At 40.9% G+C, this 14,670-nt stretch overlaps 6 protein-coding genes across 6 annotated transcripts in view; 3 read left to right on the top strand and 3 right to left on the bottom strand.

Annotated features, from left to right (window-relative positions):
* Window positions 1–14,670, top strand: part of rump (heterogeneous nuclear ribonucleoprotein rumpelstiltskin) — a 163,143-nt gene that overhangs the window by 143,366 nt on the left and 5,107 nt on the right. The window lies entirely within an intron of this gene.
* Window positions 172–1,268, top strand: mRpL47 (mitochondrial ribosomal protein L47). The gene is made up of 3 exons (XM_018112609.3): window positions 172–362; window positions 434–991; window positions 1,053–1,268. Exons 1-3 carry the CDS (start codon window positions 259–261, stop codon window positions 1,201–1,203), a joined length of 813 nt encoding a protein of 270 aa, XP_017968098.1. The 5' UTR covers window positions 172–258; the 3' UTR covers window positions 1,204–1,268.
* On the bottom strand, window positions 1,193–3,028 carry Rlb1 (lysine-rich basic protein Rlb1). The gene is made up of 2 exons (XM_018113160.3): window positions 2,840–3,028; window positions 1,193–2,785 (listed from the first exon to the last, which is right to left on the bottom strand). The coding sequence occupies exons 1-2, from the start codon at window positions 2,867–2,869 to the stop codon at window positions 1,265–1,267; spliced, it is 1,551 nt and encodes a 516-aa protein (XP_017968649.1). The 5' UTR covers window positions 2,870–3,028; the 3' UTR covers window positions 1,193–1,264.
* On the top strand, window positions 3,179–5,994 carry Ras85D (GTPase ras-like protein 1). Its single transcript, XM_018112610.3, has 4 exons — window positions 3,179–3,433; window positions 3,856–4,167; window positions 4,250–4,506; window positions 4,598–5,994. Exons 2-4 carry the CDS (start codon window positions 4,029–4,031, stop codon window positions 4,769–4,771), a joined length of 570 nt encoding a protein of 189 aa, XP_017968099.1. The 5' UTR covers window positions 3,179–3,433; window positions 3,856–4,028; the 3' UTR covers window positions 4,772–5,994.
* LOC108659607 (uncharacterized) lies at window positions 6,091–9,410 on the bottom strand. The gene is made up of 5 exons (XM_018112602.3): window positions 8,204–9,410; window positions 7,489–8,147; window positions 7,185–7,376; window positions 6,541–7,122; window positions 6,091–6,462 (listed from the first exon to the last, which is right to left on the bottom strand). Exons 1-5 carry the CDS (start codon window positions 9,305–9,307, stop codon window positions 6,168–6,170), a joined length of 2,832 nt encoding a protein of 943 aa, XP_017968091.1. The 5' UTR covers window positions 9,308–9,410; the 3' UTR covers window positions 6,091–6,167.
* On the bottom strand, window positions 9,958–14,368 carry AOX2 (Aldehyde oxidase 2). Its single transcript, XM_018113633.3, has 6 exons — window positions 14,020–14,368; window positions 13,220–13,954; window positions 12,816–13,049; window positions 12,318–12,762; window positions 11,209–12,249; window positions 9,958–11,114 (listed from the first exon to the last, which is right to left on the bottom strand). Exons 1-6 carry the CDS (start codon window positions 14,230–14,232, stop codon window positions 9,982–9,984), a joined length of 3,801 nt encoding a protein of 1,266 aa, XP_017969122.1. The 5' UTR covers window positions 14,233–14,368; the 3' UTR covers window positions 9,958–9,981.

A 14,670-nucleotide genomic window follows, 5' to 3' on the forward strand; every position in this document is an offset into this window, starting at 1 on the left:
TTGATAAATTTGCTATAAATTTAGTACACAGAGGACTTCATAATTTTGAGCTTTGTGTGTTTTCATTGCAAAATTATCATTTACATGTATTGTCAATATATCTTGAAACAAACCGATTGAACATAAAGGCACCAAAAGTGCTAAATTTAAACCAAATTACTATCGATAACTTAATGTTTTCTACGTTCACATGTATCGTTTCAATGTGTACACATCTCTAAGTGCCGGACAGCTGAGGCTGCCTCTAATTTGGAAAATATGTCTTCAACATTAATTAAATGTTTAAATATAGCGAAGACCGTGGGCAGAGTGACGTTCAAAAACTTCTTAACTGCATCACAAAACCAATTACCATCTTTGAGGTTAGTGAAAAATCGTATAATATACTGTATTTTAACTGTCGGCTCGTGCCTAATTTTTTTATATAATGCAGTCCAGCAGCTGTTGGCGGCTTACTGAAATGCGGCGTGCACACAACGGCTCCGGTACGGAACGAGCGGCTCATGGAATTCTTTGACGATCCTAAGCATTGGAGCGAAAATGAAGTGAAAGTGGGACGCGCCTGGAAAGCGGATGAACTGCGTATAAAGTCCAATAAGGAGCTGCATCAGCTATGGTATATTCTACTGAAGGAGCGCAATATGCTGCTAACTATGGAGCATGAATGCAACGATAAAATGGAAATCTTTCCCAATCCTGAGCGCATCGATAAGGTAAAAATCTCTATGGAGAATCTTGAGACAGTTGTGCGCGAGCGCAACAAGGCGTATCATCTGCTCGAGACAGGGGAGACAGGAGAACGTCCTCAGCGACAGGTGAATAACGCCTTCGGTTTGCGCTGTACGTACAAATCCTGCGAGCATGTACTCCCACCCTTCATGAACACCAAATGGATTAAGTCACGTAATTTAGCCTATGGCGGCCGTGCCGTACACAAATTCCTGCTGAAGTATCGCGAGAAACTCTACAACGCCAAACGCAAGGCCAAGAAGTAAGTATAGAACAATCAATTCAAAGCCACCGATTTAAATATGCATACATATTTATTTTAGTCGCGCACGAAATGAGGTCATGATGATTTTGAGACGGAATCCAAACTTTGATTTGGAGCTGCTGAAACGCAAATATGCCGATGTGGACATCGACAAACTACGCAGGACCGACAAAACGCGCGGACACTTCGTGCCAAAGGTTGATGCTTGAAAAATGTTCAATATTTAATTAAAATAAATGTAACACAAGTAAACTAAACTAGTTTCAAAAGCTAATCATCAAATTTAATTTTTTTGCCAGAGAACACGGCAATTTTGGGCTTTAGCTTTTGCTTGGCCACCCAAGAAGGATGCATTCCCTCTGTGCTGACTGGAGTTGGATTTGGCGCTGTAGGCACTGGAGGAGCAATTGATGTTTCTGTAATGTCCCCATCTTCACCAAACTTGATTTTCTTTCCTTTGAAATTGGTGACAATTGGCTTTTGCTGTTCATCGGCTACCCAAGCAGGATGGCGTGCATTGAAACGTGGATTCTTATAGTCCAGTTTGTTAGCCAGCGGCTTCTGTTTGCGCTGCTCCATATAATTTCGGGGCTCCGTCTCGTCCTCATTAGCCACCCGAGCGGGTAGACGTTCATTAAAACGCGTATTGTTATAGTCCTGCTTTTTGGCCAGCGACTTCTGTTTACGTTGCTCCACATAATTTTGGCGCTCCATTTCGTCCTCCGATTCATTGTTGCTATCGCCAGATAGCACAACTGCTGTTGACATATATGGCTGACCCGACTCTGTTATGAAAAACGGATCGACTACATGAGTAGGACGTTGTTTTTCCATTTCCATGGATTTGTTGCGGTTATCATTTGGTATTGATTTGTTTTCCATTTCCGTAGTTTCCTTAAGCTTAGGATGAACTGCAGCATCCATTCGCGTTGGCTTCTTTTCTTCATCTGTGGGCTGTTGCTTATTGTCATCTGCTTTGGATTTTTTATGCCTTTCCCTAGTTTCCTTAAGCTTAGGCTGAGCTGCAGCATCCATTCGCGTTGGCTTCTTTTCTTCATCTGTGGGCTGCTGCTTATTGTCATCTGTTTTGGTTTTTTTATGCCTTACATCAAGCCCAATTTGCTCACTTGTTCGCTTCTTTGATTTTGCTTTTACTTTGATTGCCGGCTTAGTTTTATTTTTTGTTTTCAGTGTGAGCTCTTCATCAGTTTCTTTGCTTTGCAGTCTTTCGACTAAACATTTTCCAGCAGGCGTATCAGTATCATTTTTCTCATCTTCTTCACATTTATGCACTTCTGGTTGATTTTGCTGCAACCATTCGAGACGACTGCGTGTCTTCTCTTTCTGTTCCTTGAGCTCTTTACGCTTGCGTCGCTTCTCCTCGGTACGCTGCACCTTAAGGCGACGTTTGCTTGTCTCCAATATTGCAGTACGCCAATCCGCATTGGCTACATTAGTTAAATCTAGCTTTAGTTGAAATTCTGCGACAAGTGTTTGGATGACTTTATTTAAGCCCAGCATAGCTATTGCTATTTCATCCGGCGTTGCTCGGCCATTGGTCAACACAGTATTATGATTTTTGCCAACTTGAAGCAGTAGTGTTCGCATGACGTCTAAACATTTGAGCGACTTAAGCTCGGACATGCATTCCACAGTTTTACGTATACGTTCCTGAATCTTTTCATTATCCGGCTGTTTCTTTAATCCTTCCTTTAATTTGCGCAATTTGTTCACCAGTTTTGAAATAGTTTGCACACGAGCTTGTTGTATTCGTTTTTTGTTGGTTATTACCTGTTGTCAAATATAATAATAAGTGCTTACATTTAAATTTGAGCTTTCACTTACCAAATTATTAAATTGTAGTTTATTAAACATTCTGCTTTAGCTCTAGCAACATGCTGTTTTTGCCCGTTGAATTGTTTTGGAATCGAAGAACTATCGAAACTATACTTTATATGAAATTTACTGCAATATCATATCCTATCGATAATATTTGGCCGATATTGAGAATTATGTGTTATTTTTATTAAAAAGAAATTGCTTATAATACAAATTGCAAAATTAAAACGACATATAAATATGACGGGATAGTATGGTTTCAAAATTATTTAAACAAAAAAAATAGTATTGTTTTATAGGAATGTCCTCAAACTCTGCCGATTATTTTATAGCAAATTGAAGGCAGTGTTGAAAAATAGCCAATAGCACACGAAGCTAGCTAACACTTACAAAATACGGCGATATAAATTCTTTCGACAAGAAAACATAAAGTCGGAGATTTTTATTACGTACAAATTATAAAATTAGTTATTGATAGAAAAAAAGTGCTATAGTATTAAGCTCGTTATAAGTAAAAAGTTAAAGTCGATTAGTTTGAATTCATGTGACCAGAAAAATTAAAACAAGGAGGAGCCGATTTAAGCGACAGCAACAAAGAAGGTCCGGCAGCATACATACATACACTCGCAACTTGCACACACACTCTCACGCACACACACACATGCATAGATAAGCCTGCACTGCAAGCCAGGAAAATGACAAATAATTGTGGTGTAAGATTTTGTATAACGACTGATAAAAAGTTTAGTGTTATTTAAATTGTGCAATCGAAACCCGTGCAATTAATGTCGATGCTCGCAAAGGGTGTATGCAACGCTTGAGTCATTATAATCCCCCTCTTTTGTGCGGATAAGTGCGTACAAGTGTGTGTGTGTGTGTGAATATGTGTGCGGGAAAGAAAAATATATAAACTAGGCAGTCAAAAACTACTGTGACTCATTAATTTATGCCTAATTATACGCTTAATTAATTTTAATCATTTTTAATTAATAATAATTTACGTATATGTACTTTTCTTGCAGTCGCCACAATCTTCAGTTGCAGCTCTCATTTTTTGAGTGGGGCGAGGAACTCACACGCACACCAATACAAGCACACGCGCCAACAAGCCCACACAGTAACATACGCATACACTTGAAAGACTAACGACTGCAATTGTAAACATCGACAGGCACTACGGAGCGAACGAAGTCAAATGACGGAATACAAGTTAGTTGTTGTTGGTGCCGGTGGCGTTGGCAAATCGGCGCTAACCATACAACTTATCCAAAATCATTTTGTGGATGAATATGATCCCACAATTGAGGACTCGTATCGGAAGCAAGTGGTTATTGGTGAGTATAGCATAAATCGATTACATTCGCAATTATCGATTACCGTACATTCAAAATGTAAACAAAAATTGAATGTTGCCAGATGGTGAAACCTGTTTGCTGGATATTCTGGACACCGCCGGTCAAGAAGAGTATTCAGCAATGCGTGATCAGTATATGCGCACCGGTGAGGGTTTCCTGCTGGTGTTTGCTGTGAATAGCGCTAAGTCTTTTGAAGATATTGGCACATATCGCGAGCAAATCAAACGAGTCAAGGATGCCGAAGAGGTGCCAATGGTGCTTGTGGGCAATAAATGTGATCTGCCTTCGTGGAATGTGCAAAACGAACAAGCACGAGAGGTTAGTTCATGTTCAATTAAATTACAACCTATAGATTCCTGTATATATACATATATTATATAATTATGTGTATAAATTTCTTAATTCGTAGGTGGCCAAGCAATATGGCATTCCATATATCGAAACATCAGCCAAGACGCGCATGGGCGTCGATGATGCATTTTACACATTGGTGCGCGAAATACGCAAAGATAAGGACAACAAAGGACGAAAAGGACGCAAAACGAATAAGCCGAACCGTAGATTTAAATGTAAGATGCTCTAAATGGCCTCGCATTGGTTTTTCTTTTTTTTTTCATTAACGCCTGTCCGGTTTGTGCATTGTGTGTGTGTGTGTGTGTGTGTTTGTTGTGTGTGCCAGATAAATGCAACAGTTTATGTATTTTGCTGTGCTATTTGCCCGTGCGGCATTTAGTTTACGCACAACTACACATGCGCACACCCACACGCAAACACACTCGCACACGCACAAGTGCGCGTGTTAGGTTGGTGCAATTGATGGGAGGATGAACAAAATTGTAATTAATTTAAGCAACTAAAATTTTATTGTATGTCAAATCATTTAATGTGCAACTTGTGTGTCGTTTTGAAATGTGGCGCCCTTTTAAAATTATTAATAATGCGTGTATGCCGTACAGGTATAAAAAACAAAAACTATGAATACTATTGTAACTGCCTTGGTTAAGCTGCTGCGATAGCGCATTTTGGAATAACCATTTGTTTTCAGTGAGCACAAAAGTAAACAAAATTTAAAACCATGTTATCTGTGTGTGTACCGTGATTAAAACGATATACGATATTTGTATGTAAATGTTTAATTTTTGTTTAACTGAAAGGCTTTTTAACTCGTATCATTTTAATAATAAGGATATATACATATGTTTACATATATTTATTTCCTTATATGTTTAATGCCAACCGCGTTTAATTCGTTCCCTCCTGCAAATACACTCACACGCACAAACACAATTCCATTAGAAAATTTCCACATGAAACGAGAAATGAAAATTTAATGAAAAGCTCACAGTTCGTATATATTTTTTGTGGTGCTAAATTCAACAACTAATACCAGCACAAAATGTATGAGTTATTTGAAAACAAAAACAAAAAAAAAGAAATCAAAAATTTTATTTTTTCTACTGATTGATCAGTTATTTAGCTTATGCAAAGCACTCTTTTGATTTAAAAATCAGACAAAAAATAAAATCGTGTATATATCATTATATATATGATTCAACTGACTTCGTGCACCTTACTCATATATACAATTATTATTTCAATTTACATATAAAGAGATTTGCATAAGCTAGACTGGAATTACGTATGTAGTAGATAAATGCTGCATTAAGCAACGAGCAGCCAATTACATACACATATATAGTTTGCTTTAAGCTTTTTATACATACATAAATTAATATTTAATTTTTTTGTATTCATTTTTGCCATACAAAAAGGAAAGTAATAAATCAATTGTGTGTACTATTTAAATACAGCGTAACGGGTTATATAGTTCGAAGGCTGCCAGATTGTTCGAAAACCGATTAACTCCGTCGGTAGCATGATAAATGAAACAAATGCCTCAAATTAAAATGTAAACAATTATATTTAAATATTTTTCTCAATCACAGTACATAAGGTAGTGTGTCTGTAATTACAATTGATTAATACATATTTTTTAAATTAAAGACAAAATGTACGAACCTTAAACTTTTGGACTTAAATGCGCTGCGTAACTTTTCAAGATCCTCCATTACATATTGTGAAAATAACCATATTGGATTTTCGAATTCATCAAATGGGGCATTTGTGATATAAAGGATTGCATCTGCTACATTAAAATTCTCTATCATATTTGGTAGTAACAGGCGCGCATCTGTCTGAAACCCTAAATTTTTGTCATCTTGAATTAACAATGCCAGATTAGCCTTTGTACCGCCAACCAAAGGGACTTCCATACTAAGTGAATAACAGCAATAAAAGTTTAAAGACAATTATATGTATATAGACAGACAAAAATATATATATAATCCATACCTGCTCTTCTCACATTTATCAGCCAGTCTGCGCAGAACTATCTGGCTGAAAAACATTGTCCGGAAATTTACTGAAGCAACGTGTAGCCAAAGCAACTCAAATACACTTTGCAATTGCTGCGTATTTAATGTATTCCATTTGCATATGCAATAGATATGAGCAACAGATATGACTGATTCCTGTTGATCGGGCTGAAGGCTACCAAGCGTCATCAGCTGTTCCTGTAGCATTTCGAATCTTGGCACAACCTTGGCCACCAGACATTCGTAGAGCAATTTGATATTCATAAGGTTTCTCGGGTTTAACAAGGCTACCCAGAGCTTGTCATTCCAATATTCAGGTATCGTTTCACCAAAGCGTTCAAGATTCAAAATTGCTCGGATGAAACGAATTTGTACTCTGTGGTCTTTTGAATTTTCAACAATTTCTTTTTGACTTATATTCGAGATGATATCAAGCATTTCATCAAATAGTTCGATTTGTCCTGTTTTCATTTTACTCACGTACGTTATGAAATTGTTCTGTTTAATGTGTTCTACCGTATTCCAGGTAGATAAACTGTTTAGATATGCACTCTCGATGCTTTAAAATTACAATAAATCAATTCACTGTAATAATATTTCAACAATTAAAACTTATCTTACCGTTCCACTCCAGTTGGATACTCGAAAAAAAGTAAGCCACTGACTAAAGTTGATTGTAATACATAATTGGTGTTATATAGTATGTTTCCCAGATCCCAGCCGCTTTTACTATTGGAAATCATTTTTTGAACGAGTATTACCGTTTTACTTGGCTCCTGATATCTAGATATATAGTTTAATATTTTTCCAGGGCTGAAAACAGAATATATTATTTTTGCTGGATATGGAATCTATTCTCGATTGTTTCGTTGTCATAATCCATAAATGGAGTCTATATAATGACCGAAAATATTCGAGCACTCACTTTAGCAAACGTCTGTTATATTTATTTAGCTGCTCTAGGAAAAAGTCAATCAAGCTCTCATCGGGCAATTTTTGGTCGTGCTTTTCCAAAAGACACGCCATATGTGACAATGTATAGAATGAGCCGGTCTCCAAAATATGAATTGGGTTCAAGTTAAATTCACCAAGTTGACTCCAATGATGTACATTCTTGTCAAGAAAATGTTGAAGGCTTCGTTGCTTTACAAAATATATCTCGTCCGATGTTTGGCATTTTAACTTGTCAATTAGGTGTTGCTGTAACTCGTTCAGATCCTTGCACTCCTCGATGAAATCAAAATTTACGTCATATCTTGTACGAAAGAATTCCCTAGCTTCCTTTGAACTGAAGGTAGAAAAAAATGCGGGTAGACGCCACCAGCCGTGCAAATCTGTTGGCACAGAATCAAGTTTTCGCACTAGCTCCTTGAGTGAACTCCACAGATTATTGTCATTATGCACATCACGAAAGATCTCGTAAGTGCTCTTAGTGAGATGAACAATATCTTCTTTCATGTCATCAGAACTATCAATTAGGATTTGCAGTATGTCTGTAAGAAGGCCGTAAACATCTTCGTTGTCTCGATAGAGCGTCTTAACGAATTCTATGAATTGGGGCAACGATAAGCTCTCGATGGATACCTGAAATGGAATATGTTATTAAATACTATTTCGCATATATATAACAGCTCACTTACCTCAAATAGATCACAGAGGAGATCGCCGGCACTGTTTCGTAAGCTCGTGTTGTCTATTTTTCGCACGTGTGCAGCTAAATTGAGCAGCAAATTATTTTTTATTTGTGGCTGCTTCCTCGGCTCTAGGCAGCTCAGCCAGCGATGCAGTGGCACCCCAGTCCAGGGCACCTCAGCCAAGGCCTTTACGAACTGTTTATTATTATCATTTTCAGTGACAAACTTCTTCATTTTGGTCTCCTGGATAGGATTGCCCTCCAAGTTGTGCAGTTCCAGATGGTTGGTAGCTGAAAGGAATTCGATCAACAAATTCGCACTGAAGAGTTCAGCAACAGTGAAGTGGTCCATTATGAAATCGATGATGACGTGCCGCATTGGGATATTTGTAGTTTGCAATAGTCGGATATATAGAATACGCATCCAGTTGACATCGATATTTTTCTCCTTTAAGAGGGATAAGGATATTGATTTTTGCTCTATTTTGATGCATTCCATTACGCTTATATAGGAGTACAAATCCAGATTTTCAGAGCGAGTGCTGTCCAGTAACTTATTCAGAATCAAATAACCTGAATTGCGCTCCTCATTATTCTTCGACTCGAGGAGTTTTTTTACACGGCAATAAAGTTTTGAAGAGTCGATGAATTTAGGTCCTAATTCGTGTAAAATATCATCGAATAATTGCCCGAGCTCCTGGCTCTTCTCGTTGTTTGCGGTCCTGGAGCACACTTGTCTCAAGAGGAACTTGCCTCCTTCAGGGAATCGACTCGTCCACATTTGTACGCACAGCAAAAAGTCGGAAACTAGTTGAGAATTATATGTCTGCACCTGTTGATCGTCTTTTGTGCTGGGCACTACCACTGCAAACAGTTTTCGAATCAACTTCGATGCCAAATGCAGATTTTCACTGCTGTTTGTGTTGAGCAAACCGCATACATATTGTATCAGTCGCTTTAACTGGGGTTCCTTGGTCGAGTCCACAAAATCCAGGAGAATGTCCACCAGCTCCATGGCTGTTGTGTTGTCCACTTCTCCAGTGGTATTCGCTTCCAACATAGCTGAGCCTAAGCCTATGAATACAACAACAATGAAAACTAGACGATTCATAAACAATTTAAATTTTGATTTTTTTTAGATATTCTGCGATAGTTTATATCAAAAATAGTGGTATTAAAAACAGCTGATGAGACACGCCTTCGTTTAATGTGCCAGAGATCAGCTCTGGCAGCTAATAGCACTAGCCAGAGAAACCGAAGTGTCCGGCACGTTTGAGTGATAGTAGGTTAGCAAAGAAGTCAGCTGTTTTAACAGGATGACGTCATTATTTGAGAAAATGGTGGGCGCGCGTTTAAATTAGTATGAAAATCAAGCAATTTATAATCTAATCACAAGTTCTACAAAGATTGACGAATCGGAAAATATAGCAGTGGCGTTGTAGCTTAGCTGTTCATTCCAAGAACTCGTTCAATGAACAATGAATTGATGACGTCATACTGTTAACGCAGCTGACAGCCTTGTACCAACTATTATTATTTTCCTTGTTATGACATTTATTGGGCATTATTATGTACATACATATGTATGTATGTATGTACATAGATTTACCGCTAACATTTTATTAGTATTTACGAAAAAGTAAGTATCAACTGCGACTGGCATTTGTTGGATTCATATAAAAAATATTTAAATACGTTTTTGCTTTTTCACGTTTGAAAAACATTTAACAATGCACCGATAAATCAATAGTTTATTAATAGTTAATAATACTTAACAATGTAAATTTATTGTAGAGTAAAACTATGTACTTCGTGGCCCGCGGAAAGCATTACTGTTTCGGGTGTGGTGGGTGCGCCGAGCCTGACCCACTCTCGAGGCAACCCGGCATCCTGTCTAGCTGCCTGTATGGCATGTTGCAGGGCAAAGAGTACGCCCACTGCGAGACATAAAGCTGGCTCTCCCGTGGCCTTTGAACGCAGAAATCCCACTGGATTGGGACTTTTTTGCAGCAGTTCAATGCGGAAATCAATAGGTATATCCTTGGCACCTGGAGGATGATAGTTCCAGGTACGGTTTGTGAGTAGGCGACCCGTCTGACGATCATAAACCAGATGCTCGGTGAGATAATAGCCCAAACCCATGACGAAAGCTCCTTCAATTTGACCAACATCAATATTGGGACTAATACTCTCGCCCGCATCCTCAAGGATGTCTACGCGGCTTATTAAGTGGTTGCCAGTCAGAATGTCCACCTCTACCTCGGTAAGACTTAAGCCGTAGATGCTGTAGTCGCTTTGATCGCCCTTTTTGAACGATTCGGTGGCAATCAAGCTGATGGACTGGTTGAAGGCTGCCTCCACTACCTGTTGCCAGCTAGCCTGGGATCCCAGTCTACGTTTAACCGGTTCCAGGCGCTGGTTCAGCTTATCGCAGCACTTCCGAACGGCAATGCCCACCAACTCGCTTGCCATAGAGTTGGCTGTCACAAAGGAGTTAGCTCCCAATATCGTATTAGTGGTCTCGATTCGAACACGCTCAAGGGGAACGCCCAGCACGAGGGCAGCCACCTGGGCCACTTTTGTATTTATGCCTTGGCCGATCTCGATGCCCCCGTGAGATATCACCACAGAGCCGTCCGCATGATAAATGGCCACCGTCGCAGGGTAAGCTAGGGCAACGTTCACAGTTAGAGGAAAGTCCATCAAAGCTAGCCCCAAGCCCCGCTTCCGCCATCGATTCTGAGCATTGAACAAGTTGATTTGCTCTCGCCGCTCGCGATACGTCGTGGAAGCGAGAAATCGGGGAAGAAGCTGCACCATCTTGGTTCCCGGTCGGAGATTCACAAGTCTCACATCAGCTGGATCCAATTTGCAGGCGAAAGCGATGTTCTCCAATGCCGTCTCAGTCATGGCAATGGCTGGGAATCGAAACACGGGAAACCCGATTGTAATACATTTCCCTCTAGTACTACAAGAGATGGAATAGAGCTAGAGAAAATCGAATTATCTTACCCTCTGCTGTCCCTGGTGCCCGACACCACGTTGAACTAGGTGCATCTGTTTTCACAGCAGTGCCTTTAACCTTAAAGTTCAAACTAGTCAGATTATAGACATTTTTGAGTGTTGGTAAGGTGAGGAACTCCACGACATTTTCGTTAAAGCTGCATCCCGCATCCTCGTAGTAGTTATTTGTGAGCATGCGAATCGAGCCGTTTGCACTGGCTTGGAATTCGTAATCGGAACGACACGCCCATCGCTTTCCATTTGATTCCATCATAGACTCAATGGTCTGCACGAAACGTGCTGGCCGATTTAATTTAAATGCAACTAGAGCACAGGCACAGGCAACCTGGTTACCTCGTGTTACTTTAGCACCATATGCTCCGCCAACTCGGCGCACCTGTAATTGAACGGCATTCGCATCCAGCTTAAGCATTCGGGATATGCTCGCTTGGGTCACATCCATCCATTGCGTGGCGCTCCAAACCTGCAGTCCTTGTTCATTAGGAACCACTACTGTCGTTTGTGGCTCCATGGTGAAATGGTATTGTGACTCCAACTCTAGAATTCCACGGCCCACTACATCGCCTGGCCTTAGTGGCGTTTGGGCAAGCTCCTTATTGAGCTCCGTGCATACCACCAGACGATCTTCCACTTTGGCTGACAGAACTGCATTCATGCTGGTGTAAATCTTAACCTGATCATTGGCATAGGTCACCTGTACCAAACTCGCCGCATAGACGGCCACATCGTGTGTCAATGCTGCAATTACTCCCAATGGCTGATCATAGTAAAGTACACGTCCAGCACAAAATATTTCCTCCACATCACCCGGGACGGTGAATAATGTTGTATTGTTGAAATTATTGTCGCCCGGAATGTCCTTGGACCCATAGAACGCAACCACGCCCTTGCACTGGAGCGCGGGAGCTGAGTCGATCTGCTCTATAGTTGCACCCACTCGCTTGGCCGTGACAAAGGCGCAGTGCACAGCATTAGAGGTGGTCAGCAAATCGTTGATGTAGATGGCTTCACCAGAGCACTGAATGAGACCTAGCGAAAGTAATGGAATTCCAACTTGAAACAGCTCTCTAGTATGCTCGGAATAAATATGGGTATACCTTCCAACTTCTGTACTGGCTTAGTCACGGGATACTTATTTGGTATGGTCTCGAATGATTGGCTGCCGGAGGAAAGCGGACGCTCTAGCAGCTTACCACCACTGTGAAAACGCATTCGCACGAGCTCTTCGGGCGCCGAGCCAAGCAAAAACTTGTAGAAAAGCGAACAAGCTAGTTTTTGACGATACTCAGGCGATGCCTCGGGCGGCATTTCCACTGCCTGCAGACTTATCAGCAGCTGCTCGAAAACCTGCGCCACTGTGGAGCTGTCATACAAATCCCGACCCACCAACAACTGCTCGACATGCTCGGCGTGAACATAGTCTGGCCTGATGTTTCCAAAGCAAAGGCGAGCCGAAGCCACTATGCGATGCTGAAGGTTCTGCCACTCGATCAGGAATCCACTATTAACATAGGCATGAACGTTTTGGGCACGCGGTAGGATCTGTTGGAGAGGGATGATTATGAAAGATTCATACCATTCTGTTTTAAACTAACCTTGTAAGAATTGAACAAGAATTTGGACTTTGGATAAGACCTCAGAATAAATCCGCCAATAACCAGTTTGGGCGTAGTATCCTGCAGAAAGGACAACAGAGTCATTATCCGTTGACTGCTCGCATTATCGTGCACCAAGACATGAGCATCCAGAGCCTCAAATGTGATGAAGACATCCGAGGGGAACTCCGGGTGCTGCTTCTTAATTGAAATATTGCCCGCCAGTGTTCCATTCTAAAATTGAATATATATTCTTGTTATGGCTGTAAACTTGAAATCGCTTCATTTAAATTTCAAGTCATTAATGTCAATTCACTTTCTGTTTACATACACATATGTGGAATTAGGAGTGCGCCTGAAACAAGTTTTAAACTGGATTATACGGATTTATGGCCACCACTTACACTCCGCACTGGCACATTCGCAATCAGGTTGAAATGCTGCCACAATTGTGCGCAGTATTCGAAGCCCGGGCGTTGTTCGGCCTGTTTGAAGAGCTGCATTGTCTCCGTGAGAGTCAAATTGGCGCCCAGCAAGAGGTGGTCTGGTTCAATGCTGTGCTGCTTTAGCTCCGGCACCATGTTGACGTCCACATAGTGCTTTAAACTCCTCGACCGCCTGTAGACGCCATGCGCCGTGTTGCCTGCCACCAGAATATACTCCTCTCCAGTGGGCACCTGGGCGAGGGCTGCGAACAGTTCGACCAGAGTCTTGGGCCAGTACCAGTGACTGTTGTTCTGGGCAGGAAGGGAAGGGCGGGAGCAGCTACCACTGCAGCATTGACCCGTGCGTGGACAGAGCAACTCAAAAGAGTCCTCGATGTCCACGCACTCTGCCGGTACCTCAATGGTGCTGTCCACTGCAAAGGACTTCATGGCATCCAATATGGGCCTGTAGCCGGTGCAGCGGCAAATGTTTCCCCCAAAGCCATCTTCCACTTCAGCCATGGTCACGCGGCCACCACGACTCTCCAGAAGCCCGTACATGTTCATTACGAATCCCGGCGAGCAGTATCCACACTGGGTGCCGTTAAGTTTGGCAAGACGCTTCTGTATGGGATGATAGCCGCTGCTCTTATTGCCCAGCCCCTCATCGGTAATAATGTCCACATCGTTACAGGTATTAAGCAGGGTTAGGCACTTTAAAAGAGGTATGGTAGAATTTAGCTGAAACAATCCATTGTCCATCTGAATATAAAATTTACCGAGTTCGTGGCCCGGGAGCTTATTTCCCCCGTAATGGGATGACGACGTCGTGTTAAACAAACACAAGATCCACAGCCGCCCTCCAGGCACATATATTTGGTGGCTGTTAGGTGAAGATGTTCTCTCAGGAAAGTATTTAGAGTGATGTCCGCCGCGTAATCGTGCGGCTGCACTTCGTACGGGAAGCCATTTACATTGAACTTGATGCTCATCCTGGTAGAGTTGGCTGTCGAATGCTGAGTTCATGGCTAAGCTCTTCTATTTAAAGCCTCTGTTGACAGTAATCAGGTAAAAGCTGAACGAGTTTCTGCTGGCGGTCAGTCTTTGCAATACACAGCAAAACCCCATATAACATATGTATGTGTATGTATATATTTTATATATGTTTAATTTAATTTCTTTTTAATTAATCTTTTTCAGCACTCTTATACACCTTTCTTAAAATACGCTTTTGAACGATAGCTTTATATATAAACACGTTTATATCTCTATAAACACACATTTATAGTATAGAATTGAATAATTGTATAGTGATCCAATATAATCACCGGCACAAACATGTTTAAGAAACTTGTATGCTGTACGAAAGAGTATAAGACCTAATTAAACTTGAAGTCCAAAACATTTTAGTAATTCACTGAAAAAACCAA

The sequence above is a fragment of the Drosophila navojoa genome, chromosome 2 (assembly GCF_054131105.1).
Source record: "Drosophila navojoa isolate 15081-1374.11 chromosome 2, UAZ_NAV_1.0, whole genome shotgun sequence".
In the NCBI taxonomy this organism is placed as follows: Eukaryota; Metazoa; Arthropoda; class Insecta; order Diptera; family Drosophilidae; genus Drosophila; species Drosophila navojoa.

Coding starts and splice junctions, on each gene's coding strand:
- mRpL47 (XM_018112609.3), top strand. CDS start 259: ATGTCTTCAACATTAATTAAATGTTTAAATATAGCGAAGACCGTGGGC. Junction 363..433: donor AACCAATTACCATCTTTGAG/GTTAGTGAAAAA, acceptor TATATAATGCAG/TCCAGCAGCTGTTGGCGGCT. Junction 992..1,052: donor GCCAAACGCAAGGCCAAGAA/GTAAGTATAGAA, acceptor TATTTATTTTAG/TCGCGCACGAAATGAGGTCA.
- Rlb1 (XM_018113160.3), bottom strand. CDS start 2,869: ATGTTTAATAAACTACAATTTAATAATTTG. Junction 2,786..2,839: donor AACTACAATTTAATAATTTG/GTAAGTGAAAGC, acceptor ATTTGACAACAG/GTAATAACCAACAAAAAACG.
- Ras85D (XM_018112610.3), top strand. CDS start 4,029: ATGACGGAATACAAGTTAGTTGTTGTTGGTGCCGGTGGCGTTGGCAAA. Junction 4,168..4,249: donor TCGGAAGCAAGTGGTTATTG/GTGAGTATAGCA, acceptor GAATGTTGCCAG/ATGGTGAAACCTGTTTGCTG. Junction 4,507..4,597: donor AAAACGAACAAGCACGAGAG/GTTAGTTCATGT, acceptor CTTAATTCGTAG/GTGGCCAAGCAATATGGCAT.
- LOC108659607 (XM_018112602.3), bottom strand. CDS start 9,307: ATGAATCGTCTAGTTTTCATTGTTGTTGTATTCATAGGCTTAGGCTCA. Junction 8,148..8,203: donor TCCTCTGTGATCTATTTGAG/GTAAGTGAGCTG, acceptor ATTCCATTTCAG/GTATCCATCGAGAGCTTATC. Junction 6,463..6,540: donor GATAAATGTGAGAAGAGCAG/GTATGGATTATA, acceptor TTATTCACTTAG/TATGGAAGTCCCTTTGGTTG.
- AOX2 (XM_018113633.3), bottom strand. CDS start 14,232: ATGAGCATCAAGTTCAATGTAAATGGCTTCCCGTACGAAGTGCAGCCG. Junction 12,250..12,317: donor GCCAGTACAGAAGTTGGAAG/GTATACCCATAT, acceptor TACTTTCGCTAG/GTCTCATTCAGTGCTCTGGT. Junction 11,115..11,208: donor GGCACCAGGGACAGCAGAGG/GTAAGATAATTC, acceptor TTCGATTCCCAG/CCATTGCCATGACTGAGACG.